Here is a 25,603-nt window from a genome sequence, read left to right on the forward strand (position 1 = left end):
ATCTATTGTCTTTGGGACCTTTCAGCGTGTCTGGAATAGACAGCTGTAAATAAGAAGCAAAAATAGATGTCGTAGACAACTGCTGACAGAGTAAGGCTGAGAGCGACACTAGAAACCTCGTGCCTGCGCTGATTACTACAAGTTAATTAAACACTGAAGGACAGGACAACAGCAGATCTGAGCAAATTAAACAAATGCTCTTTTGTAGTGTGCACGTAAAAGTTTAAACGTAAAAGTTTAAACGTTCAGTTGACGCATGCCTTTTATGGATTCGTTTCAAACCCATTACGTAAAACAGGTGCAAAATTACAGCTGCTGTGCAAATGTAATTTACAAGAATGAGGTGTACATGATTGAAGAGAATAATTATAGAGGGGAAAAGGCCTTAGTGACATTTGGGCAGCTTCACTTCATGGACTTTAGTCGAATGTGTCAGAGTTACATTCACATACTTTTAAACATATGAGAAATAGCGATATACAAAAAAATAATAATATATAAAATATATATATATAATATATATATAATATTTAATTTTATTTTATTATATTACTATATATTAATTGTATTTTATGTATATATATATATATATATATATATACACCCACACAATGTATTTTTAATTTCATAATTTGTTTTAAATATTTAACATAAAATATATTTATAAATTATGAAAAAAAAAAAAATATATATATATAGTACTATAGTATATAGTATAGTATCATATAATAAAATATAAAATATCATTTATATAGCAATATTAATAATATTATTACTTTAAATATTTGACATTTGATATCATAAAATTATATATATATAGATGGTGGTTTTATGGCATTTCCAACTACTGTACAATGATAAATAGAGATAAATCAAAGCATGTTTTAAAGAAACATCTCATGAATGCTGATATCGTGCCATTTAAAAGCAAGGCTGATATTAAGGTTCTTGTACAAGATGCTATTTTGGTATAGAGCAACTATTTGCAGTTATGAGGGCAAATGTGCAGCCGTTTTTACTTTTCCACTAGTACATAAGAGGTGAAAATGTTGATTGAGTTGATTTGTTAGCTTAAATCAGCCTCTTCGGAGCAGTTTGTGTGCTGTCGGCTCGGTCTGATTGGGGTGTTTTGGGGCTTCACTCTACATCCTGGTTTTAACAAGCATCCAGTGCGGCCAATAAAAAAGGCTTTTACCTTAATCGGCACAAGATAATATCAAACATTTGTCCCTTTCTGGAGTGCAAAGTGCTTACAAATACCAAAGCCATTCTGAAGATAAAGAAAAGTAAACATATTTCTATATTTCTCTGTCTTTTTTCCCCATTTCAGAGAGCAGCAGAAGGAATGGAAGCAGCGGTATGAGTCCATCAGCTCCTGGGCAGGACCTAGAAGTTCATGACAGGCTTTTATCCCTCATCAAAGCAACAAGTGGATGAACAGACTCTTCTCCGACCGCTCCAAACCCTTCCCAGGAGTCTCCCACAGGCCCTGAGGGGAGTTCGAACCCTAAATCTCTCCTTTTAACAAGTGTACGCACTTCCTTCCTTCGCCCGGTTAGGCCTTGAGGGCGCAGGACGCATTTTTCAGGGAGAAAGAAAGAGCGAAGCTGACCTCAGCTGCCATAGGAAGCACCATATGCAATGCCCCGTGAAAGAGAGCTGTGGATGCCGTTTTAAGAGCTCCCATCTGATTGGCTGGAGTCATTTATCAGTCCTCCAGGAGCCAAAGTCATGTTTACAAGGTACCAGGCTGCTACAATGAGCACTTCTGAGAAAGAATTTGTCATGTAAAATCTTGATATTATTGATTTAGACCATTTTTGAGCAAGTTAACAGGATACACTACTGTTCAAAAGTTTGGGGTCGATACGATTTTTTAAATGTTTTTGAAACAAGTCATCTATATATCGCAATCAAAGAAAATTGTAAAATGTTTTTACAAATTAAAATAGCTGTTTTCTATTTTGAATATATTTTAAAATGTAATTTATTCCTGTGATTCAAAGCTGAATTTTCAGCATCATTATTCCAGTCTTCAGTGTCACATGATCCTTCAGAAATCATTCTAATATGCTGATCTGCTGCTCAAGAAACATTTATTATGATTATCAATGTTGAAAACATTTGTGCTGCTTTATGTGGAAACCGTGATGCAGTTTTTTCAGGATTCTTTGATGAATAGAGAGTTCAAATGAACAGCATTCAATTGAAATAGAAATCTTTTTAACATAATAAATGTCTTTACGGTCACTTTTGATCAATTTAATGCATCCTTGCTGAATAAAAGTATTAATTTCCTTCAAAACCAAATTTTTGAGTGGTAGTGTATCTTCAAGCAGAACATTATTTGCTCTTTTCTGAGATTTATGAGAAATAATCAGTACTTTTGGATGCTATTTTCATTCATTTTAAGTCTGTTTTTGTTTCAAAGTAATAAAAAAACGCAAAAAAGTTTAAAATAAAAAATAAAGTCACGTTGCAAAATATAGTTTTTATTGTTTAACTATGAGCCAGAAATGGGCTTCCATAGTGACTGGCCGCTTTGAATGTCAGTAAGATTCTCTTCCTGTCTAAGTGAGAGATTTTTGGCCAGAATCTGCTGCCAAAGCGAATCAACTGAGCAAGACAACTGATTGATGAAATTAAATAATGAGCTTGTAATTATAACCCTTGTAATGATTCGTGACTGCGTATAAATGAATAAATGTTTACACTAATCTTTTCTCAGCTAACAACTCGTGATCCACCTTAAATGTCAATGTTATTATTCATTTTTCTGGTATCTTCAGGGGGCTAAAACCTGAACTCCGCCGCTGCAATATTTATGAAGTGCCAAAACACCGCATTCTTCCAGAATTCATGACAAGACATGGAGTTTTTGTCCATTTGTGTATTATTTATGAATGAAAAAAGGCCTTTGTGGACGTTCTCCTGCTGCCCATCTCTTCTGATCAAACAGATATTGTTACCACTGAAATAGCAGGCTTAGGAAAAAACGCAGCCTGCCAAAAGGCCTGCCCACAGTCGAGCAGAGAGACAGGAGAATATGAGAGAGAGAAAATATGTACAAGAGCGAGCCTTACGAAAACTCACACGCTATCTCCAATTGTGGCTGCTGCCCAGCCACGGGATATCATCTATCAGTGGACAAATGCAGGGACGAGAATGCTGCTTCTCAAATGAAATAATATATCTTTGAAAGCCTACGCCTGCACCAGGCCCAAAGCCCATATATCAAGTCTGAGCGGCTGGTGGATCCGGTCCAGGGGCCATTAACCTCCCACCTGTTTCCCCCCCTGTCCTTCACCACGCACCCCTGCCCTTGGTGCCGCTTCTGGGGCTTGTTTGCCCCCCCCTTAGCCCCCCCAATGTGTCCCAGGCCCTCCCCCTCAAGACAATAACCCCCGCACGCCGATGTAAAGCGGAATAATTCAAATCCGGCGGACCAGGGACACGGTTACAAATCTCCGGTGCGGCGTTCGCAACCGAGGCTGTTTGTCAGGACACTCGCTAACTTGACCTCAGGCCGTCTGCGAGTCACGGGGAGGGCAGGAGACGCCGTGGACGGTCTGGGTAGTATATGTGGAGATGAAGCTGGGGAGGGGGGATATAAATCGTGCACAAGTTCACAGATCACGACTGCAACGCCTTATTAATTTCTGCAGATACGACGGCCACAGAAATTACAGTCTCTGACCTGAACCTCTGAAATGTGCACTGGCGGATTAACAAAACAAGAAAATGAATGAGAAAAAGTGTTGAATAGCGTAAAAATATTAATGGAGGGTAAAAAAAATCCTCTCAAAGTCAAAATAAAATGAATATATTGAATAAATATATTAATATGCAGTGGCACTTGCACTGTTTTCTCTTCTGCTCACCAAGGCTGCATTTATTTGGTCAAAAATACAGTAAAAACACTAATATTCTGATATATGATTACAATTCAAAAAAAAAAAAAAAAAAAAATTCTATTTTAATACATTTAAAAATGTAATTTATTCCTGTGATGTCAAAGCTGAATTTTCAGCATCGTTACTCCAGTCTTCAGTGTCACATGATCCTTCAGAAATCATTCTAATATGCTGATTTGCTGCTCATGAAACATTACTTATGATTATCAATGTTGAAAACAGTTGTGCTGCTTTGTGGAAACTGTGATGCAATTTTTTCAGGATACTTTGATAAATAGAAAGCATTTATTCAAAACAAAATCTTTTGTAACATTATAAATGACTTTACTGTCACTTTTGATCAATTTAATGCATCCTTGCTGAATAAAAGTATTAATTTCTTTCAAAAAGAAATAAAATCTGACCTCAAAGTTTTAAACGGTACTGTACATCACACTTAAAAATGTAGAACAACAAAAGATCAAACCAAGAGGCATTTATTTTAAATAAAAAGAGACCTGCGTGAACTTGGAAAAACAAAATAAAAAAAGACCCAGGTGCCACTTTGTTGGATATTTCAATTGTATTACCGAATACAATGAAATTAAGATATTTTTTTAGAGTGACTTAATTGTCCAAAAATTTTTTGAGGCCACTGTATGATAAAAAATATAAATCAAAGAACATTTTGAAAAATCCAAATGCACAATCATAAAATCAGTCTTGTACTCTTACTATTTCAGCAGAATATATGTGCTACATACAGTATGGGTATTCTCTGAAAGCATGGAATACCTGGGGAAAAAATAAGATTTAAATCCATTTTAAGTTGAAGTTTAGAAGCTAAAATTATACAAATATGTTGTGTAACATAATATACATAATATAATGTATTATATTAGCATTTTTTATATATACTGTAAAAAGACATACAAAATGCCCAGTGCAGTCGGACATATCTTCAGTGATCTAGACACTATAACACAGAAAGTGACAGAACGTCCCCTATCTCCTGTCCTCTCTCCCCTCACAGCTGCTTTTTCAATAAGCACGAGCCTCACGGCTGGGTGCAGGTTGGAGAACAAGGCCCTAATACAGTGCTGCTTTACTTAATGGCAGGCCTGGTATTGTCATTCAATTCACTGTAGAGAGAGAGAGAGAGAGGGCGAGAGAGAAAAAAGTGTCCCCGAGCAGCCGTGAAAGAATAAAAATAAATATTGGCGCCACATGTCAGGGTATTGTAAGTTTTGCACGGTTGACTTTTATCAGCTCTGAGGACTAAATTTAAGGCAGTCCATTTGTGCTCGCTTTGTGGCACAATATCAGCGGTGATTAAGTTTACCCAAGTACATTGTGTGACACAAGATGCACGAATTACGTGGAATCCTCACAAGAACGATTAAGCCTGTGGTGAATCTGTGCGGTTTAATGCCATTGTGTGTTCTGAGGAAAAGCTAAGTGCACGCATCCTATCCGTTAAACAATAGCCCGCCGTCCACAATGAAAGGGTGATCTCTCTATGGATGTGAATCACTCTCCACGTTATGGGCCGGGCAGCTAACAACAGAGCCAGGGGAGGACAAGCACGCACACCGGCTTCATACCAGCTCATATTGTCAATGCAAACACTGGGAAGCTTGCATCTGTTTCCCCCCCACCCCCTAAACATGACTCCCACCCTTACATGACAAACCAGCCAGATGACGGGGATGCTGCTGGCACGCACCTTCAAACACACACATGCAACACAGCATTTTAGCATTTTCATAACACAATGAACAATTAGTTAGCTTATGTACAACATTTTTTTAAATTAACGAGATATCTGGAAGGCTACAAGAGCGATTTTGATGTAGTTTTACTTGCCATTTTACTCATTAACCCTATAAAGCCTGCTGTACTGATAAAATTGATCATTTAAATTATCAGCTTGATCAAAACTGCTAAAAACCCTGTTGTACACAAGCTTTCTGTCATCTGACTGATACTTTTTTTTTTACTTATATACTTATTTTTTTACTTAGATACTTATAGAACTAATCATTTAAATATCATCTAAATAAGACTAAGAAGATTAATGGGAGATAAAGAGTGATAATTGATATTTATGTGTATTTTACCTTACAAGTTATCAGAATTTCGTCTTACTTTCTGGTCATATAAATATCAGCAACTGCACCAAATTTCATACTTTTGCTCATTTTGGACTTCTGAAGAAAGTTTTTTTTACTTCTATATCATACTATATGAGGCGCAAAAGTCAACAAAAGACACATATGGTATAATAGTGTTTTTTGGACTATTATTTCACATGTCAGGGTTAAAAAGTCTCTTTAAAAGGTTTGTCATTTCTGTGGTCAGTTGGTAGCTAAGCTAATTTTTCACCTCTTCTTCTCTAAATTTAACAGCTTCACTGTCGCCCAAGTGTGAGAAATGGCTATCGGAATGTTCCTCTCATGTTTTTTTTCATGTGTCTGAACACAATAGTGAGCTCTCTTCAGAGATCCCATCATGACCAAATATTTATGAGAGCTGTTACCGAAGTCTAACTTATGGAAACTAAATCTTTAAACACTTGGCAGACGTTTCACACCGGGCTCTATTACGAGAGAAATTCTTTTGTTCTTACGAGGCTAATAATAGGGCTGTAAATGTAGATATATTTATAGCTGACTCACCACCCTCCCAGACAAGCCTTATATTCACTTGTATTTCCTGTGTTTATTATATGCTACCCACAGCTCTGTCATTAACTTGCTCGCAGAATATTCGCAAACAGCTTTTTATCTAATTTCTCGCATTAATCTTGTAGATAAAGCTTTTATTGACGTATGTGGTGTTGTTGGGTAATGTTCCATACATATATGAGCTTTCTATGAGCAGGTGTGTGAGTGTGTTTGTGCTACGAACATGCTAGCATATGCAGTGATTGTTTACACAGGTGTCGCTGTATAAACATACTAAACTGTTAGCGTAGCGTCGCTAATGCAAGTGAAAATGAAATAGATTTCATTAATTTGCATGTTGATCTGTAGCTCCTTTGAGAAATCCTCAAAAAAAAAAAAAAAATGAGAAACTCATTCACATTCTAGGAAATATGAATAAATGCGAGGGGAGGCTTTTCACAGCATCCATTTACTGCATTTCTATGCCATTAAATCTGAATATATAGCTCTTGTCTTGATGTTCCAGCTTTATCTGAGCTCTTGATAGATGAAGCTTGTTAAAACCACAACGTTATGTGGAATAAACCTCCATCAGCATCACAAAGCTCCGTGGGTAACAATTGCTGTACAAGTGTTCGCTAATTAGAGTTAGGAGTGGGTTCAGACTTTCTAGTGCTACCTTTTTTTGTTTGTGGTTTTTCCGTTAGCGCTCCAGCATATGATTTAGCGAGGGCACATGAGAGCTGCGCTAATTACAACTTCACCGCCACACTATGACTGCTAATGTCAAATTCGACAGCTACGCCCTTGTCTCTTTTAACATCTATTGTGCAAAACAATTAGCCAGGGCGAGAAAGTAGTCATAACATCAAGGGGAAGCTACTCCACCGTGGCGAAAGGTGAAGTGCAAACACAATTAAAGGTAAATGATACAGACAGCAATTAGCCATACACAAATGCTAATCCATGCTAAAGTGGGAATACAATGCTTGAGCTAAAGAGCGCGAGAATGGATAATAAAGCTCTATTGGTAAGAGCAAAGGGAAGAGTGTAACATTCAGCTTTATAACAAAAGCATGAAAACTGCATAATTTAATTATGTTGTGAAAAAAACAATGTGCACAAAGATTTATATCTAAATCTGTAATACTTTAAATTTAGAGTTTAAAATTTGTAAGAAAAATCTAAAGAAAACTTAACATCTGAATGAGAAAAGGCAAAAATTGGTGGATAAAGATGGATGAAAACAAATTTGCCTGTGTGAAAACAGCAAAAATGTTGTTCTTTGAAATGTATGACAGTATTTATTTTCACATGATCGACTGTCATATTTTTATTTCTTTTTTTTTAGCCATCAACAGTTGCTGTAAAATCCCAAGAGGTGCTAAGGAAGATGTCAGTAGCGCTTTACTTTGATTGAATATCTCGATATCAAAACATTTAAAGTGGATATCCACCCCATCATAATCAGAATGTGAGTATTTCAGTAAATTATTTTGACAGTATCGCAACAACGTCAGAATTTGCTATCTGTTTTACATATACACCTGGTCAGTTCTCAGTATAAATGCATTCTAGTACATCTCATGAGCTATTGAATGTAACGAGAGGAAAACAATAAGGTGCCTGTAGCTCTACCAGCACAAAATGAATGATTTGAATTGGGTGCTGTCAGATTTCCCAGTAGCATATCAAAACGTGTCACGGGAGGGTAAAATACAGTATGCTCACGACCAAAATCTTTCATGAAGGCAGACATGCACGAGTTACTAAAACCCTCACAGTCTTCTCAGTCCCATTAATATTTCTGTCAGGCAGATGTGTATTGTGAAAATAAAAAATAAATGACACCAGACTGGCCTCTTCAGCTGGTGAAGTAAACCGTCAATTATAAATCACTGTTTGTCAATACATCATTTGAAATACTAACACAAATGCACAATGTATTTTTAAGGTCATCCCAAAAGCTCCCCACAAATAGCATTGACTCATTATTTATGGAAAACTATTAACTATTTAGCTGTCCAGACAACGGGCAACATTTGTCTCATTTATATGAATAATTCAACTAGTGTACTGCAGTGTTGAGTATGCTAAGAAACATGCTTTATAGGAAAGATGAATCAAAACCATGATATTCTAACACCTTGTCCTAACCACACGTGATGCGATAAGATTCCAGTGACAAGCAATTTGTCGGTCCACATCAGACAAGACAAGACAATATCAATCATAAATCACAGCCAATCAGAAGAGTCTAGTCAAGCACCACTGCACTCGCAATGAAATGCATAAGTACATAATCAAATTCATAAATATCTATTACACATAACCAGTTCCTGAGATTATCATTGTTATACTTTGTATGTTGTCCCAGCCACAAAATCGGAGAAATAGAGGCCATTTCTAAAACAGAATCATTGCACATCGCGGCTGGTTAAAACAAAACTATTAACATGGAAAAGATACCTTTTATCATGTGTCGCGGCATCGCGTCACATCTGGTTAGGACATGGTTTAAGTGTACTTGATGAATGAAGGCCTGTTCACACCAAAAATGCTAACTGTAACAATATCTATATTAGCGTCCACACCAACGCACGATAACGTTCTGTTTATTATGCACGCGCTGCAGTTTTGTCATCTTTAAATGCTCAAGCTCTTTAAAGCAGGACAGATTCTGATTTGCTGTCAATGTTTTTAATCACTAATCAGCTGGAAAGAATGTTCTGAAAGTGATTCCAACAATATCATTCCTCTGTCGCTATTGTAATAGTTGTGGTATAGACTTCCCTATTCTCATAGAATTAGAGAGATTATTAAAACTTTATGGTTATTGTTATTGTTATAGTCATCGATCTTGGTGTGAACGGTCATTAAGTCACTAAACTGCAGTACTATTCGTGAAACACCTTCATTCTGGTATTTTCCGAGATTTATCTTAAATTTTAGGCCAAACGACATCCATGCTGATTGACAAAGCTATGTAAAATGCTTTAGATCACTTGACATTTACGACCACCAAACTTTACTTTCTTCTCAGAACAACGAAAGCGTCACATACCTTCAGTTCCCGGAAGAAGATGCTGCTCCTGGCCCATTCTACAATGGAGAAGAGTGTCTGGTCGGCCATCTTGCACATGAGGCCGAAAGTGTTGAGTTTCTCGTGCTTGCCTCGGCTGGCCTGCTCCTGCTGTAGGTATGCTAGGATCTTCGCTTGCACCTGGGGCTCGTCCGGCTCGCACTTGAGCAGCTCCACCACCAGGTGAGGGAAGGTGGGCGGCGATCCGCCTGCGTAGGCTTCTACGTACGGATAGCCCATGAGGGACTCCGGCGAGCTTGTGTAGGGGTCGGGGTACTCTGACTTGATGGTGCGGCTCTGGAAGTGGCCGTACGCCTGGTAGCCCTGCAGTCCTCCAGCATGCGGTGGCATGGCCATGCTGACCGGCGATGTGACGAAGGGGCTGCGGTCAAAGTCTGCAGGTGGCAGGCCTGCACTGGAGGAGCTGTGGTGGTGGTGATGGTGGTGGTGGTGGTGATGGTGGCTCAGTGGAAGCCCCTTGGAGGCTGAATGGATGTTCTGAATGGCAGAGGTAATGGTGAGGTCTGCTGGGACGGTTTGCATGGCTTGCGTCATGGCCTCCAGCTTGAGTCCATTGGCCCGGATCAAGGCTTTCTTCTGTTGCTTGAGCGCCCGGTCTCGTTTGTACATAGGGCCAAACTTGTTGCGACCTCCTCTCATTCGATCGGCCCTCACAGCTTATAAAAGGCAAAACACAAAATGAGATGGGTATCAATGGGAAAATCACAGAATTGTCCTTTTTAGAATTAAAAAGATAAAAGATAAAGTTCTGCTCCACTAGTGTCACAAAACGGAATTGCAGAAGTAATGACTGAATTGAAAAACCACATTCAATTCCTGTATTTCAGCTGAATTTGAATTTAGGCAGTAAACAGAATGCAAAATTAGAATTTAAATTTAAATGTCAAGAAGCAAAATAATTTGAAATTCAAATGCTCTAGTGCAGTGGTCACCAACCTTTTTAAGCCCAAGATCCCTGACCTCGACCTTTTTGAAAGACAAGATCTACTTGATAGAAAAAGACAGCCCAGATTGTGTTTAGTATTTTTTTCGTGGTCATTGTAGATTCTGATTTATTTATTTATTTTTAGAAGCAAATTGGCCGATTCCGATACTGGTTGCAGATATTTATTATTAATATTATTATAATAAACAAAAATACATAGCCATTTCAAATTAGAGGGAACCACTGCTTTAATCACAATCCAAACAAAGATGCTACGCACGTTGCATGAGCAGTTGTTTTTTATTTGAATTAGATTTAATTTCAAGATTCAAAGCAAAAACAGAACGGTCTGACTTTATCTTTGTGAAATTATAAATGCTACACACACAAAAAAAGCATGAAACAAAAACAGCATGCTGAATGAGACGCAGATTCACTCTCTGACAGAAGGTGGCGCTTTTATGGAGCAGCAGTGATACAGCGTTTCCTTGGTTACCGCTGTAAACAAAGTTGAACTGCGCTAATAATTAGCTACTTTATTCGGAGGTAAGAGGGAAATAAAATGTCATTGCCATCGAAATCTTCCTGAAGACTGATCTCCTTTTAGAGATGAATTCCTAATCCCTCACCCACAATTCAATATTTATATTTTCTTCCTATATTTCGAGCATCGTGAACAGTGAGCTGCTCTGCCTGCTACAGAATTGACATAATGTGGGCTATTTACCTTTATCTGTCTGTCTCCAGAAAATAACATAAAAATAAATACAAAAATACAATACAAAGACTGGAGAAATGTAATGTATTTTTGTACTCATATTTATTTTCGCGAGCTACTGGAACAGTGATAAAGATCGACCAGTCGATCGCGATCGACGGGTTGGCGACCACTGCTCTAGTGGTTAATAAACAGAACTGCATGCGTTTTGCAGAAGAACATTGTAGCCGGAGCTACTTCTCTCTGTTTATGTCTATGACGAGTCGTGCAGGTACTGGGCTACTCCGCAGCGGTGCTGACCCGACGCAGTCTAAAATAGTCTGAATAGAAACACTTATTATAGGTGTACTGTAGTGATTTAGGATAAGACAAAAAACATGGTTTGGAAAATGGATTAATGATGTACATGCTCATTATAGAATTTATGTAAATTTTGATCACAAAAAAAAGTTACATACTGCAGCTTTAAAGGTGCAGTGTGTAAATTTTAATGGCATCTAGTGGTGAGGTTGTGAATTACAACCAATGGCTCAGTCCACCATTCACCCCTCCCTTTAGAAGCACATAGAGAAGCTATGGTGGCTGACACAGGACAAAGATTTCGTCATCTGAGACAGCAGAGAGTAGCCAGTCAAGCAAATGCGCTCTGTAGAGCAGTTTGTCCATTTAGGGCTGCTGTAGAAACATGGTGATGAAAAATGGCGAATTCGATGTAAGTGGTGTATGTAGATAGAAATGGCTCATTCTAAGGTAAGAAAAACATAACTGTTCATTATTTAAGGTCTTTATACACCACTGAAAACATAGTTATGTATATTATATTGCATTTCTGTCAATAGATCCTCCTAAATATTAAACACTATATCTATTAACTATAGTTTTTATCTAAAAAAGCAAAGTTTGAATGTCGGCTTGACAAAGCCTAGATAGATAGATAGATAGATAGATAGATAGATTGATTCTGCCATTGTTTTGAGACAGTTCAGTCACTATCGCAAAAAGATAGCCCAACCCCACCTCACACCATTGGTTGAGCCGTTGCTATGTCAGTCTGGTAAGGATTCTCAAACAAACAGATTGTTTTGAAAGCACCAGAGTGTTTATACATTTCAAGGGAGTAACTGACAAATATACAAATACATAAGTATTTCAACATCAAAAAAGTTGCACACTTCACCCTAAATCCCTGATATACTTCAAAAGAAGTTCTTCTTCGTTTAGGGGTAAAACAAAGTATGAAATACGTGACCAGAGATATACTGTAAACGAACACCTGACGCCGCCCACACTGCTGAGAGCGGTGTTTAGATGAATATGTAAATATATGTGTTTTCTTCTCAGTAACAAAATAAACACAACAAAAATGAGAAAACAGCAAGCATTTTTATAGAAAGCATAAGAAAAGCGTCTGATCATAACAACATAGGTATGTTAGCACGAGCTCTGCAAATTAGCACTCCAGTCACGTTTATTTATATAGCACTTTATTCAATAGATTGCTTAAAATCAAGCAGATTTACAGTATCAAACATGAAAAACAGTGTCAGTGCCTCATTTTATCAGAAGCACAACTTCCTTTTGTACTATAAAGCGGCTATCCAGTGTGTTCATGTTTTCACCCGCGGAGATCTTACCTCAACGAACTCAAACACACAATATGAGTCAGAGACGTGTTCCACGCGAGTGAAGGCGGAGCATCGCACACCTCCTATGACGTTATCATCACTGACCAATGGTAGTATGAAGGTGTTTTGCAGCTGGAGCAAGCCGTTTCGAACTTCCAAAAAGAACACAAAACGAACTTCGTTTTGGCCTGATTTTGTTCGAAATTACGTCAAATCAGTTAGTTCTTCGATTTCGTTTGAAGTATACCGGGGCCTTTAAACAATAAAATAGATACGTTTTGAAGTTTGGTACACAGTCTCAATTGATCTATACCACAGCAGAGAAGCCTGTAAACTGGCCACAGGCTTTTAGGGCAGTTGCTTATTTGCTACAAGCAATCAGTGTAAATTTCATGTGTGAATTTTACAGGCAGTGGTGTTAGTTTGTGTTGCCACCCATGTGACCAGTTTTTTTTTTCAAAGCCAGACCTAGAGCAAACTAAGCATAATCGAGCCAGAAGACACAATTTAGAGAGAAACGGTGCTAATGATTCAATATTAAACTGAAGCGAGACAAAGTCAAGCGGACGAGATCATCATTATGGCAAATAAATGAAGAGCGCGCCATTGCCCGGAAGTGACTCTGATCCCCGCCACAGGGCAGTAGACTCCACTCTCGTCTGCTGGGTCCCATGTTAATTATTTATGCTTAATTATTTCTCTTTTATGCTCCACGTTGTTGGCAGGTGGATGGCTGGAGGTTCCAGCAGCGTGTTAAACACACACCAGCATATGCAGAGAGCATGGATTTGTAGACGCGTTTGCGATCTGACCAGCGTGAATGTGCTCGTTAGGCCATAATATCTCACGAACAGTAGATCTTAAAAAAAATAAAACAATTAAAAGAAAACCCTCGGTCCAACAGCTGCCTTGGGAGTGATTTTAATGGCCCTTGTCACAGCGGTGAGTGTTTGTGTGTGTGTGATTGTCACTATGTGTGTGATCTGATTGATCTGGTGAGAGAGGGAGGCACAGTGTTGCCACAGCGATCCTGCTGACAGCTCTCGTAACATCCGAAAATGATTCCTGAGCAACTTGGTGGGAGATTTATCTTTTTTTTTTTTTTTCTTTTTCTTTTTTTTTTGGTGTTTTTGGCCTTAATGTGGTTGTTAAAAATTTATCCAATCAGAAAAACTGGTAAGTTTAACTATTAATGATTCCTGAGCAACAGGGTAATTAATGAGCTTGAAACTAATAGTCGGCCCTTATGGGAAATCACAATTAGACCTGCGACTCAGATCACGAATGCATGCCGTACCCCTTGCTCCCCCGCCCCATCCGTGCACATGCACGCTTACACACTCTGTCTGACACCATCCCCCTCTTCCTTTTTGTCTTCTGATAAGATTTTTTTTCTCACAGCGTCTAATTAAACAAGGTTATTTACATGCATGTCATACTGATTTTTTTGGCATAAGTCAAGGGGCTTTATGTTCATAATAGTACCACACTACTATTGCTGCAGTATATAGTATGTATACTATGCACATTATGCACATTTTCTTTATGCATAGAATGATATTCTTTTTGAAATAGCATACTACCATACTACTTGTACTATTATTGCAGTATATAGTATGCATAGAATAGCCTACTACATTTCTTCTAATAATCAGTATAGCATTCTACTATACTACTTCTAGAGTTGCAGCACATAGAATGCATAAACAGAAGCTTGCAACGCTTGCCCCGCCTCCAAGTTCTTCTAATTGGTCAGCTGTTTTGGAACTGACACTGATGAGCAGCGCTGCGTGTAAAAGTTGAAATTCTTCAAACTTGACACGGTGACTTAAAAACGTGGCGCTCATGTGCGAGGCGCTGCAAAAGACATCCGTGGAAAAGTAGCTCATTGGAATAGAAAAACGTGTTCTGTGTGAACGGCCCCTTACTATTGTTGTAGTATATACTATGCATACTTTGTGCATAGAACAGCCTACATTTACAAAAAAGCACACTACACGAAATAGCATGCTCTATATCCCACACTGCAATGCGCTCATCTTGACCTTCAATTCCTAGTGTGATAAATGAACCTAAAACAATATCAACAGCAATTTTTAAAATCTTTTATTGGCTCATAATTTAATTGGGATTCCAAAAATGTACACTAAAAATTTAATCAAAATGCAAAATAAACATTTATTTCAACATGATGAGATGGCATACTACTTTTTGGAAAAATGTTTTATTGCGGAATAATGCATGCTATCTCACATACTATGATTTTTAAGTATAGAGTATACATTGTTCAGTATTCAGTATGTAGTAGGCTAGTCTTTTATTCTGAACACAGCCCGTTTCTTTCATGTAAACTGTGTGAGTTTGTATATCTATTCTGTATTTTTTTGTAGTCTGTATTGAGCATGTCTGTGTATGTGTGTACATGAGTTATAAAACCAATTTGTGAGTTACTCAAATGGCTTGCGGAAAGCAATTGCCTTGGTAATAAAAGCAGTTGCCTGATCTAATTTACTTGAATTGGCAGTCCATAGATGTTGTTTGTTTGTGCGTGTTTCGCGTCTCTGTAGACGGGGCCCGTCTGGGCAGATTCAAGCGCTGCTTATTGTCTGATTTATGTGTGTTTAATATACAGGAATATTAAGCGTTGCTTGGGCGAGAATCCCTGTCCTATCACAGGCATATGAATGCCTCCCCTGGCCGGCTCCTGACACACAGTTTGTCATGTCCGCCGGAGCTCTACTCTGAAGGCGCGCCGTTCCATGCGCACACATGAATAGCTATGATACCTATGCATAAGTAATGGGACAGCTTGTTGCCGCCACCACCAGAGGCTGGAGACGGCAAACGCGTATCAGCCCCAAAAAATGACAAAGTGCGCAATGCAAAGCATGGAGCATGTTTTGAATATCCACAGTAAAGCCATGCCAGATTGTCAGATTCATCAAGGTCCTTAATATGGATAACAGACGTTTGATGAAATCTAAACTATTTTACGCTCCACTGTGCACAACATTGGACTCGAATGGAATGAATAAGTGCACGGGCATGTCTGTGTAGCTTCCTTTTCACTTCCTCAACTCAATACTGATTATATGATGGTAAAAAAAGATTGGATTCTCTTTCTTAATCTGTAACTGAGCCACAAAAATATAAAGAAAGATAATTACAAGCCTTCCTCATAAGACATAACAAGCTCACGTGCTTTTTTGAGAACTTCAAAACAGCAGCCTTTCCTTATCTGTATTGATAATGGAGCTTCCATGGAGACATGGAAGGCCACTTGTCTGTGTCACACTGATATGAATGTTTTGTTTTGCTACTTGCTCAATTATGGTGAGTAGTGCACTCAAATCTGTTTGCTGAAAGCTTCAGATAATACATTAAGAAACATTTTAACCAGAGCATTTATTTCCGGTAGGTCCATCACAACAATTCATGGTGCCCAGGATGCCCAAACTAATAGGAAAACTACATATTATTATTCTTAAAATCTATCCATCAATTCTTAAAAATGCCATCAGTTTTATGACAAAATTTGTCATAAGTGATGGATTGCAGCTCCATGACTAATGAAACATTTTGCCATAAAATTGATGGCAGATTTAAGAATTTTAAGTTTTTTTAATTTATAAAACAAATAATAATAAGTGTATAGCTTACCTATTAGTTGGGGGCCCCGGCTTATATGTTTAAAAAATAATAATAATATATAAAATATTAAAAACAAATTCTTATTTTGACAAAATTATCACATATGTGATAAATTTTATGATAAAATGAATTCTTAAGTCATGGATTGCAAGTCCATCACTAAAATAAAAAAAACGCATTATCTAAGTTGATTTGACAAAAGAAAAAAGTTGTGATAAATCATGAAAATCATTTTTTACAATGTATTATTATTATTGTTACTATTATACTATATTTTTTAATAAATATTTTTAAATAAAATGTCATTTTAAATATTTAAATAATTAAAATTGCCATCAGTTTTATAACGCAATTATGCATACGTTTTTATACTAATACATTTAATTTCTTTAGCAATACTTCTGTTTTCAAGCAATATGCTTGAAACTTATTGCTGCGGTTTGTATTCAAAACACCATTCTGGTTAACATTTTCCATCTCTGCAGCTTTCCTTAGGAGTACGAACTATCAGAAGAAGCCCGTGGGGAGTATTAGCGAGCGCTCATCTCTTTGGACGGGTCTGACAGGGCGCTGGAGGGCCTCGTATCCTGTTGGTAGCATGCGCCAGCAAATCAAAGCCAGCTAGCTATAAAACGACACTGCTAGAAATTCTGCCCTCCAGCAGTTAAACAATTAACAGTCGTACATCTACAGACTACGAGGAAAGAATCATGTAGTAAGCATGTGGAACTCTTAGATGGGAGCTGGTTATGTGTTATTTCAACCCTGTTTGACATTCTTTCTTCAAGCGGACACAAAAGATGATGTTTAGCAGAACGTTCACGCTGCTCTTTTCCATACGACGAAAGTGCGGACCAAAGCTGTCGAGCTCCGAAAAGTGACTTGTACAGTTCATATGTACCTCTTTTTTTGTCAGATTTATAGCTCGACTGCTGTGGTCACCATTTACTTTCATTGTATAGAAAAGAGCGGCGTGAACATCCTTCCTGTTGTGTTCCACAGAAGAAAGAACATCCTACGGGTTTGCGGGTGAGTAAATGATGACAGAATTGCTCTTTAAAGAGCTAAAGCTGTGTTCAGTTAGAGGAAGAAATACATGGATGAACTAAAAAGACTTCTTACCCTCCAGTTTCATGCCGACAGTGAGGCACTTCTGGAAGCGACAGTAGGGGCAGCGTTTCCGCTGGGTCTTGTCTATTTGACAGCTCTGGTTCTCTATACATGTGTAGCGCTTGTTGTTCTGCACCGTGCGCTTGAAGAAGCCCTGCAGAGTGAGGTGAATGAAGATGTCAAACTTTTGACCTCCGGTGTTTGTTAATGTGCTTTTCAGCCACAGACAACCCACACACACGTACAAAAAAATTCCATTCACACAGAAAAAAGAGGTGTTACACACTGCCACACAAGTAGACACTTATAAAAGTAGAGCCACGGGCAGAGAAACGCTCCCTCAGCAGTCGACGCTCACTTGGATAAACACAAACACACACACACCCACACAAAAACTGACATGTGCACCCACACACACACTTGACATGAACAAACAGAAACACAGGGATAGAAACAGATCGAGAAATGTGAGATGCCGACCGGAAAGTGTGCAAAATACAGCCGCTTGATATCCTCGCTAATATAAAGATCCCCTTCACCCGCATTTAGCGTTGTGACATACTAATACTACATATTTTACGTCTCTCCTCGAGCTCCTCTTGAAGTAATTATGACCAGAGGCTGTGCAAGCCATCAAAGCTAGAAGAAAAACAAGATCTTTCAGTGTGAAAGGAAAGTCAGATTTGGTATAGAGTTTTCAAGTTTATGTTTAACTAATTTTGTGTTTTAAACCATATATTTTAATTTGAACATCCGAACAGGAGCATAGAAACGTCTACCAAATAAATTCCTGTTGATCCTATTATTCATACTGCAGAACCAAAAAAGAAACCGAAAAAATCCAATAAATTATATCCATAATTTACAGCCGCAGGATTACAAGATTCCACCTGCAACTGTTCTGAATTCATTTTCAGGGCAGGAGAGAATCAAACGAGGAACGGCATTAACTTATTCTTGATCAACACCGTAGGGAGACCGACCCATTTAAAACTAAAAGGATCAATACTGGCCAGAACTCAAATAACCCACACACACACACACACACACACAGCTGTAACATAAAGTGCTTAACCTTGAATGTAGACTTTATCATTAAAACAAGGCAAATTTGAAATGAAATATGTAAGGAACATAGTACGAAATATAGCATATTAAAATGGAATTTTAAATTATATTTAAATGCTTTTAAATGATAATATTGGCATTTAAATATCGTCTTTGTCAAAACTCAAAAAGCTGGTTTTAAACGGCAAATCATTTTCTCATGTTGCGCTACACTCTTAAAAATAAAGCTTCTTTATTGAAATCGGTGGTTTCATGAAGAACCTTCAACATTCTGTTCCACAAAAGGTTCTGTTGTTCACACTAAGAAAAATGGTTCTTTTAAGAACGGTTCACTTAAAGGTTCTTTGGGAATTTTTGGAACCTTTATTTTTGAAGAGTGTACAGAGATCTGTTGACAACTGAAGAAAATCTACCACCATATACACCCTTTGTGTGTGTGTGTGTGTGTGTGTGTGTGTGTGTGTGTGTGTGTGTGTGTGTGTGTGTGTGTGTGTGTGTGTGTGTGTGTGTGTGTGTTTGTGTGTGAGAGAGAGAGAGACAAAGACTCTGGATTTTCCAAACTGTCCGGTTTACAAACTCTAACTACAAAACCTCTGACGGTGTCTGGAAATAAACACACCACCCGATTTCAGCTGCACATTAGGAAAAATACTATATATGCAGCCTGCAATAACAACATCCTGTTTTGATCTAATAAATAACTTGGAAAAGTCATATTCATTTGGTTTCAATAAAAAAACAGGACTTTTACAAACTTGGTAAAAAAAAAATGATAATAACAGGAGCACATTAGATCAATTGTACTGGTTTTGGACATCAATTGGCGACCCAACACAGTACTTATATATATATATATATATATATATATATATATATATATATATATATATATATATCTCAAATGAAATAAAATCTAATTAATTTATAGGTCTATTACAGTTTTCAAGGACAACATCACGCAACCTGAACATTTGGCCAACTAACAGATGAATTTGCTTCAAAATACCCCTTGAGTGGTCAACAACAAAAGTTCTGGAAAGCATTTTCTTCTTTCTTTTAAAAACAGACAAAGCTATTTATTTTGCTGTTCTAACAATGCAAAAATATATAGTTGTTGTATTTTTTTTATTTGCACTTGTGATAGTTTTTCCACCTTATCAGAACAGACCTGAGACCCATTTTTAGGTCACGACCCACAAGTTGAGAAGTTAAAAACAGCTGATGTTACGCACCTTACAGCTCTCACAGGTCAGTAACCCGTAGTGATATCCGGACACCTTGTCTCCACACACTGGACACATTTCATCCAAGTCTTCGTCGTAGGAGTAGTCCATCATTTTAAACTGGGGGGCTGAAAATCACAATCAAAATATAAGTACTGGGTAACAATTTACAATACAGAATCCATGTTACACACAGTGTTTTTGTAATTAATTTAAAAATAGTTTGACAGTTTGATGTTATAGGAGAACTTGGTTAATGTTCATATAAAAGATACTTTTCTAGTAGAACCCAAAAACAAGCATACACATCTAGAGAACCTAAAAAAGTCAAGAATCCCTAAACAACCATATAGCAGTTCAAAAACCCAGCGAAAAGATTCCTGAAGCGATGCTGAACGATTGAAGAACCTTTATTTTTAAGCGTGTAAAGCACATATTTGTGTTTTAAATATTCGTTTTTAACTCTCCGATACCTTCAACGTGTAGCCTGCAGTTTTGCAAACAAGCCTATAACAAGAGTAGAGAAATCACCAATTGTGAGGTTTGTAAAATCCTAGCCTTAAGAGTGAATTTTCTAGAAGTATATGCAGTTTTGGGTCTCTAGGAAATAGCCGAAGCTTCGAGTCGGGTCTGGAGGATGGTCGCAGAAAGGGCAAAACTTCAGTTTCGATCTGGTTAATATTCATGATGGCTCGTAAATTGGTGTGGGAGCGCGAGAGAGGCTGCTGTCTCGCGCTGGAGTGGAACGTTTAGCCACGAGGCGAATAAAAGCAAAACAACATGTAAAAACACGAGCATTGTGTGCTACCAAAACAAATACTGTGGCATGTGTCTTTTGTCCATCTCTATTCTCTCTATAAAGGATATAAATATCTTCTAATTTCATTTCAGTTAATCTTCATCTTTTAATTAGCATTAACATTGATGAAGTGATGCAGTTTGAGAGTTCTAAATAGAACCTTCAGCTTCTACACTGAAGGAGGAGGTGTTTTTGAAGTTAACCAAAATGGGGGGGGGGGGGGGGGAATAAAGAAATTCGAATCGGAAAAGAAACAATTCGTTCGAAAAAGAAGTAGCCTAACTACTGTAAAGCACAACTTTAAGAACGGATTTTCGTTTAGTATTACTCTTTATTATTCTAATATGCCCATAAGTTAATAATTTGTGCAAAAATGTATTTTTGCAGAAACGCAACAAGTGTTTTTTTTTTTTTTTAACGGCTTACATTTATGTAGAATAAATAATTCCACAAGCATTACGTCTTAAGTATTTTCATGTCGTCGATAATTCTCTATTTTTTATTTAATTTTAAAATGTGACTAAAACATGCCGGTCTGACACGTTCTTTGATTTGTAAACAAATCGTTAGGCTATTCATAACGGCTTTGTTTTATGACGTGTGCTCGAGCAGCGTAAAATAGAATAGAACAAACTTTCAATAGGCCTATTTGAATTCGAAAAGACAGTATTATTATTATTTAAAAAAGTTCTTAAACTACAGAACATTCTAAGAATTTCTCACCTGGAATTTTACTCGTGCATGAATTGGAATCTCTGTGTACGTCTCTCCTAGTTTAAAAATATTTCTCGAGTAAAATAATAGAGCATAATCGGTCTGTTCCAGTCACTCATATGCCCGCAGCCCGTGGAGATTAAAAAAATCGTTTTTTACGACTGTAAATACGCCCTTAAAAATAAACGCTCTTCTTTTCGAGACAATCATTTGTCGCAGGGTTTTTGAGTTGCTGTATGATTCTTGGAGATTAAAAACTTCCATTATGGTTTGGTTCTTCAGATGTGTATTGGTTCCAGTACAAAGATGATTTTCTAAATCTATTTCGTCCTAACTGGAAGCTTCATTAAAAAGTGCAGCTTGGCATATGCCGGGGTAACTATTTTGGACTAGCAGATTTATGTTTGGCGTAAAGCTGAGCTCTGTCCTACTCATTATTATGGTTTCGTTTTCCCCTTCTGTTGTATATACTAAGAGCAAATTCATTGGCAGGTGATGCAGATCATGTTGGGTTTATATGAGTTCACTAAGCTCAAAATAATTCACGCTCTGCTGTTGCACTGCAATTTACTTTGTTTCCTAATTTGTCTTTACGCAGTTAGCCTACCATGTTTAAGTGCGAGTAATTTATAGTAAAAGTAAACGCAAATATTTTGTTCCAGTGCTAAACTTAAGTTATATTTATGCCATGCAATGAAATGCATGTTCGTAAAATGTCACAGAGTGTAAAATAGCTGACATTGTGTGAGGCTTATTATTATGTGCATGAGTGAAGGTGCATGGCGGGCATTATCTGACATGAAAGCCTATGCCGCTTACCTTGCATGTTTCCAGGCATATGCCCCTGTTCCCCATGCGATCGAGCGAGTCCCAGAGATTCTGACTCGACTTTAGGCAGCATGACAGCTCTGCTGAGCCGAAGATGAGCACGCGCCGCTCCGCCTGCGCGCGAGAGGAACACCAGAGATTCTCAAAAACACCGTCCAAACGTCCGAAACTAATCCTGTGCGCGTGGATCTACTAGATGGCTTGAGTTCGACTGCCCCTCTTTTTTCTGTTAGTTGTTCACAAGCTGTGTAAGTTCATTCGGGTGGTGTTTGCAGCGACTATGATGCTGGTCTTTAAACTGGAGTGCGCGAACTGTCAGGAACTTCGCACGAGCCCCTCCTCCGCGCGCTCAGTGTCGCTCTATCTGTGAAGTTCAAACGTCTCCTCGCTGCTTTGTTACGCCGCACTGACACCGCGTCGACCAATCAGCTCCGCGTTCGGTGCGCTGGCGTCACGCGTTTGTCCAATCAGAATCGAGCCCGAGAATCAGCGCCTCAGCTCACTATTCACTCGCGCCGGCAAACAGACAAACTAAACTAATTGAACATTACGAGACACGCTGCGGCGATAACTGGAGCACCGGGAGGTATGTGATGATATACCGGAGGGTGAAATGTTTGAGTGTATTACAAAAATATAGATGCAAAGGAATGGTCATAAAAAGCAGGACAAAATTACACAAGATTTGTGCTTAAAATGGACTTTTTAATTTATTCGCGATCCAATTAGGTTAGGTACAGCCTCCTTAGTGGCATTAAATGCTCTGTGGTGTTTTTAAGTTGGATTTATAGAAAAAAAGAAATTAGTAAACGTCTTGTGTGTAAATTGTGCAGTGAAAATAATAGTTTTGTAATGTGTTTTAGTTTATATTCAAATATTTAGTAATTTTATATTTATTCATTTGAATTGTATTTAAATGTAGGCCTAATAATGTGGACAAAATGATGAAAGAAATCGTCTTTAAATGCTTTTTATTGCACTTATAAATGTGTGTTCTGTGAGTAATGATAACATGGCAATAATATAATGTAGTAAAATCATAAAAAAATCCGTTAGACAAAACATATGACATGATAACACATGTCGGCAACGTAACGAAAATAGTTGGCACATATAGTCGCAATATTTACATACATATAGCCTACCAGAAAATGAACACAAATCCACACACATTGTTACACCCGTTAAAAACTCGATTTTCCTTCCCTTTCGATAGCATCCTTTATATTTCAAGCATTTGACCATTCATGAAAGTTTAAATGTTTTCCTTTTATATTATATTATGTCATATTAAACATCATTCTATAATAATAATCTAATTGCTCCTTCAAATTTATTATTATTTAAAATGATTAATATTCCGCTTTTTTTCTTTTCTTTTTTTTTTTTTTTTTGGTGGTCAGCCGGCTTATCAGTAACAAAACAGCGCAATAAAAAGCCTAAAATCTTGTTTATGTTATTAAAAGCGATATATACAGGATACATCCTGGTTTAAAAAAATAAAATAACGTCTTAATAGCACGGGACGGTGATAAAACAGTCATAAAGACGTTCAGAAGAGAACGAAAATCGTCAACAGGCCAGTGCTTCACATATAGGCCAGTTCAAATCTTTCATTTGGACTCCAATAAATAACAACCAGACATAGTCTGCCCATATTCTGTTCAAATCTGTTGAATATTACAATAAAGACGAATTAATAATGGCATTTTCATCAGAGCAAATAGATGGCAGGTATACCACTTACCCAAGTCTTTACTGGAGTCACGTTGTCCTAATTCACTCTCAAAACTAGTGGACATTGTAGGACCAAATTTCCACCTGAGCAACTATATCCCACAGAAGATTTCCATTCTTTCAAACTTTTTAAGCTTCATCAATAAGCATCCAGTTTCCGTAAGGTGTTTTTGTGAGGTGAGGAGTTTTTGACATCTCTCCCTTTACTTTCACACTCACCCCTCATACCCCCCTCACCATGACCTGCACTAAACCTGCAGTCGTATCTCACCTACTCAACAATATTCAAAACTTCTGAGGTTGATAGGTTTGCCTAGATCACGTGGAGTTAGACAAGATTGATAACAGCCAGTTATAAAGTGACACACAGATAGATAAGCCAGAGCGGACAGATAGTACTGAAGGAATGATTAACCGGAGGAGAGAACTGCCGTCTACGGCAATGACTGAATGGAAATAAGACAGGTGGTAAAATGCAAGATCAAAAGAACACAACAGGTTGATACAGGGCCGCAAACTTTGAACTACTTCTACCAAACACCAGCACACAGAACGGGCATGTGGGATGTGTGAGTACCAGGACTGACACGCGTGTTCAGCGGGATAAGAAATTTTGATTTACCTGGAGATGTTCCAAGATCTAATCTCAGACAGGCCATCTCCTCCTCACAGATCCAAATAATGCAAACAAACATCCAATATACATAAATGTTTTATACTACAGGTGTTTTTACAGAGGCCTAAATATATTTATTCATTTATTGAAATGTGTTAAAATAATATTTCTATTCTATTCTATTCTATTATTATTTTATATATATTATATTATTGAAATATTTATATATAAAGATGATCTCTATCTGTCTGTCTATCGATTTGTCTATCTATCTATCTATCTATCTATCTATCTATCTATCTATCTGTCAGTCTGTCTATCGATTTGTCTATCTGTCTGTCTGCCTGCCTGTCTGTCTGTCTATCTATCTATCTATCTATCTATCTATCTATCTATCTATCTATCTATCTATCTATCTATCTATCTATCTATCTATCTATCTATCTATCTATCTGTCAGTCTGTCTATCGATTTGTCTATCTGTCTGTCTGCCTGCCTGTCTGTCTGTCTATCGATTTGTCTATCTATCTATCTATCTATCTATCTATCTATCTATCTATCTATCTATCTATCTATCTATCTATCTATCTATCTATCTGTCTGTCTGTCTGTCTCTCTGTCTATCTATCTATCTATCTATCTATCTATCTGTCTGTCTGTCTGTCTCTTTGTCTATCTATCTATCTGTCTGTCTGTCTATCTATCTATCTATCTATCTATCTATCTATCTATCTATCTATCTATCTATCTGTCTGTCTATCTGTCTATCTATCTATCTATCTATCTATCTATCTATCTGTCTGTCTCTTTGTCTATCTATCTATCTATCTATCTATCTGTCTGTCTATCTATCTATCTATCTATCTATCTATCTATCTATCTATCTATCTATCTATCTGTCTGTCTGTCTCTTTGTCTATCTATCTA

General features: G+C 37.5%; 1 protein-coding gene and 2 long non-coding RNA genes across 7 annotated transcripts in view; 2 read left to right on the forward strand and 1 right to left on the reverse strand.

Annotated features, from left to right (window-relative positions):
* Positions 1-9,732, forward strand: part of LOC125263844 — a 36,523-nt gene extending 26,791 nt beyond the window's left edge. Inside the window, exons 4-6 of the long non-coding RNA XR_007183914.1 lie at positions 1,331-1,742; positions 7,911-8,033; positions 9,603-9,732. This is a non-coding gene — a long non-coding RNA (uncharacterized LOC125263844). The remainder of the gene's footprint in view (positions 1-1,330; positions 1,743-7,910; positions 8,034-9,602) is intronic.
* nr5a2 (nuclear receptor subfamily 5, group A, member 2) overlaps positions 1-24,209 on the reverse strand; it is a 61,500-nt gene extending 37,291 nt beyond the window's left edge. Inside the window, exons 1-5 of one of the 3 annotated variants that reach the window (XM_048183121.1) lie at positions 24,071-24,206; positions 22,315-22,437; positions 19,992-20,110; positions 17,704-17,845; positions 9,624-10,318 (exon numbers count right to left, since the gene is read on the reverse strand). In XM_048183121.1, the coding sequence (XP_048039078.1) occupies positions 9,624-10,318; positions 17,704-17,845; positions 19,992-20,110; positions 22,315-22,437; positions 24,071-24,125 (1,134 nt within the window). In that variant the 5' untranslated portion in view covers positions 24,126-24,206. Of the gene's footprint in view, positions 1-9,623; positions 10,319-17,703; positions 17,846-19,991; positions 20,111-20,455; positions 20,983-22,314; positions 22,438-24,070 lie in introns of those variants that run through there. The other 2 variants (XM_048183122.1, XM_048183123.1) reach the window with 2 other exon arrangements.
* The window catches only part of LOC125263842, a 16,024-nt gene continuing 8,142 nt past the window's right edge, over positions 17,722-25,603 (forward strand). Inside the window, exon 1 of one of the 3 annotated variants that reach the window (XR_007183911.1) lies at positions 17,722-17,857. This is a non-coding gene — a long non-coding RNA (uncharacterized LOC125263842). Of the gene's footprint in view, positions 17,858-22,835; positions 22,910-24,320; positions 24,630-25,603 lie in introns of those variants that run through there. The other 2 variants (XR_007183909.1, XR_007183910.1) reach the window with 2 other exon arrangements.

Source organism: Megalobrama amblycephala, linkage group LG2 (genome assembly GCF_018812025.1).
Source record: "Megalobrama amblycephala isolate DHTTF-2021 linkage group LG2, ASM1881202v1, whole genome shotgun sequence".
Taxonomy (NCBI): domain Eukaryota; kingdom Metazoa; phylum Chordata; class Actinopteri; order Cypriniformes; family Xenocyprididae; genus Megalobrama; species Megalobrama amblycephala.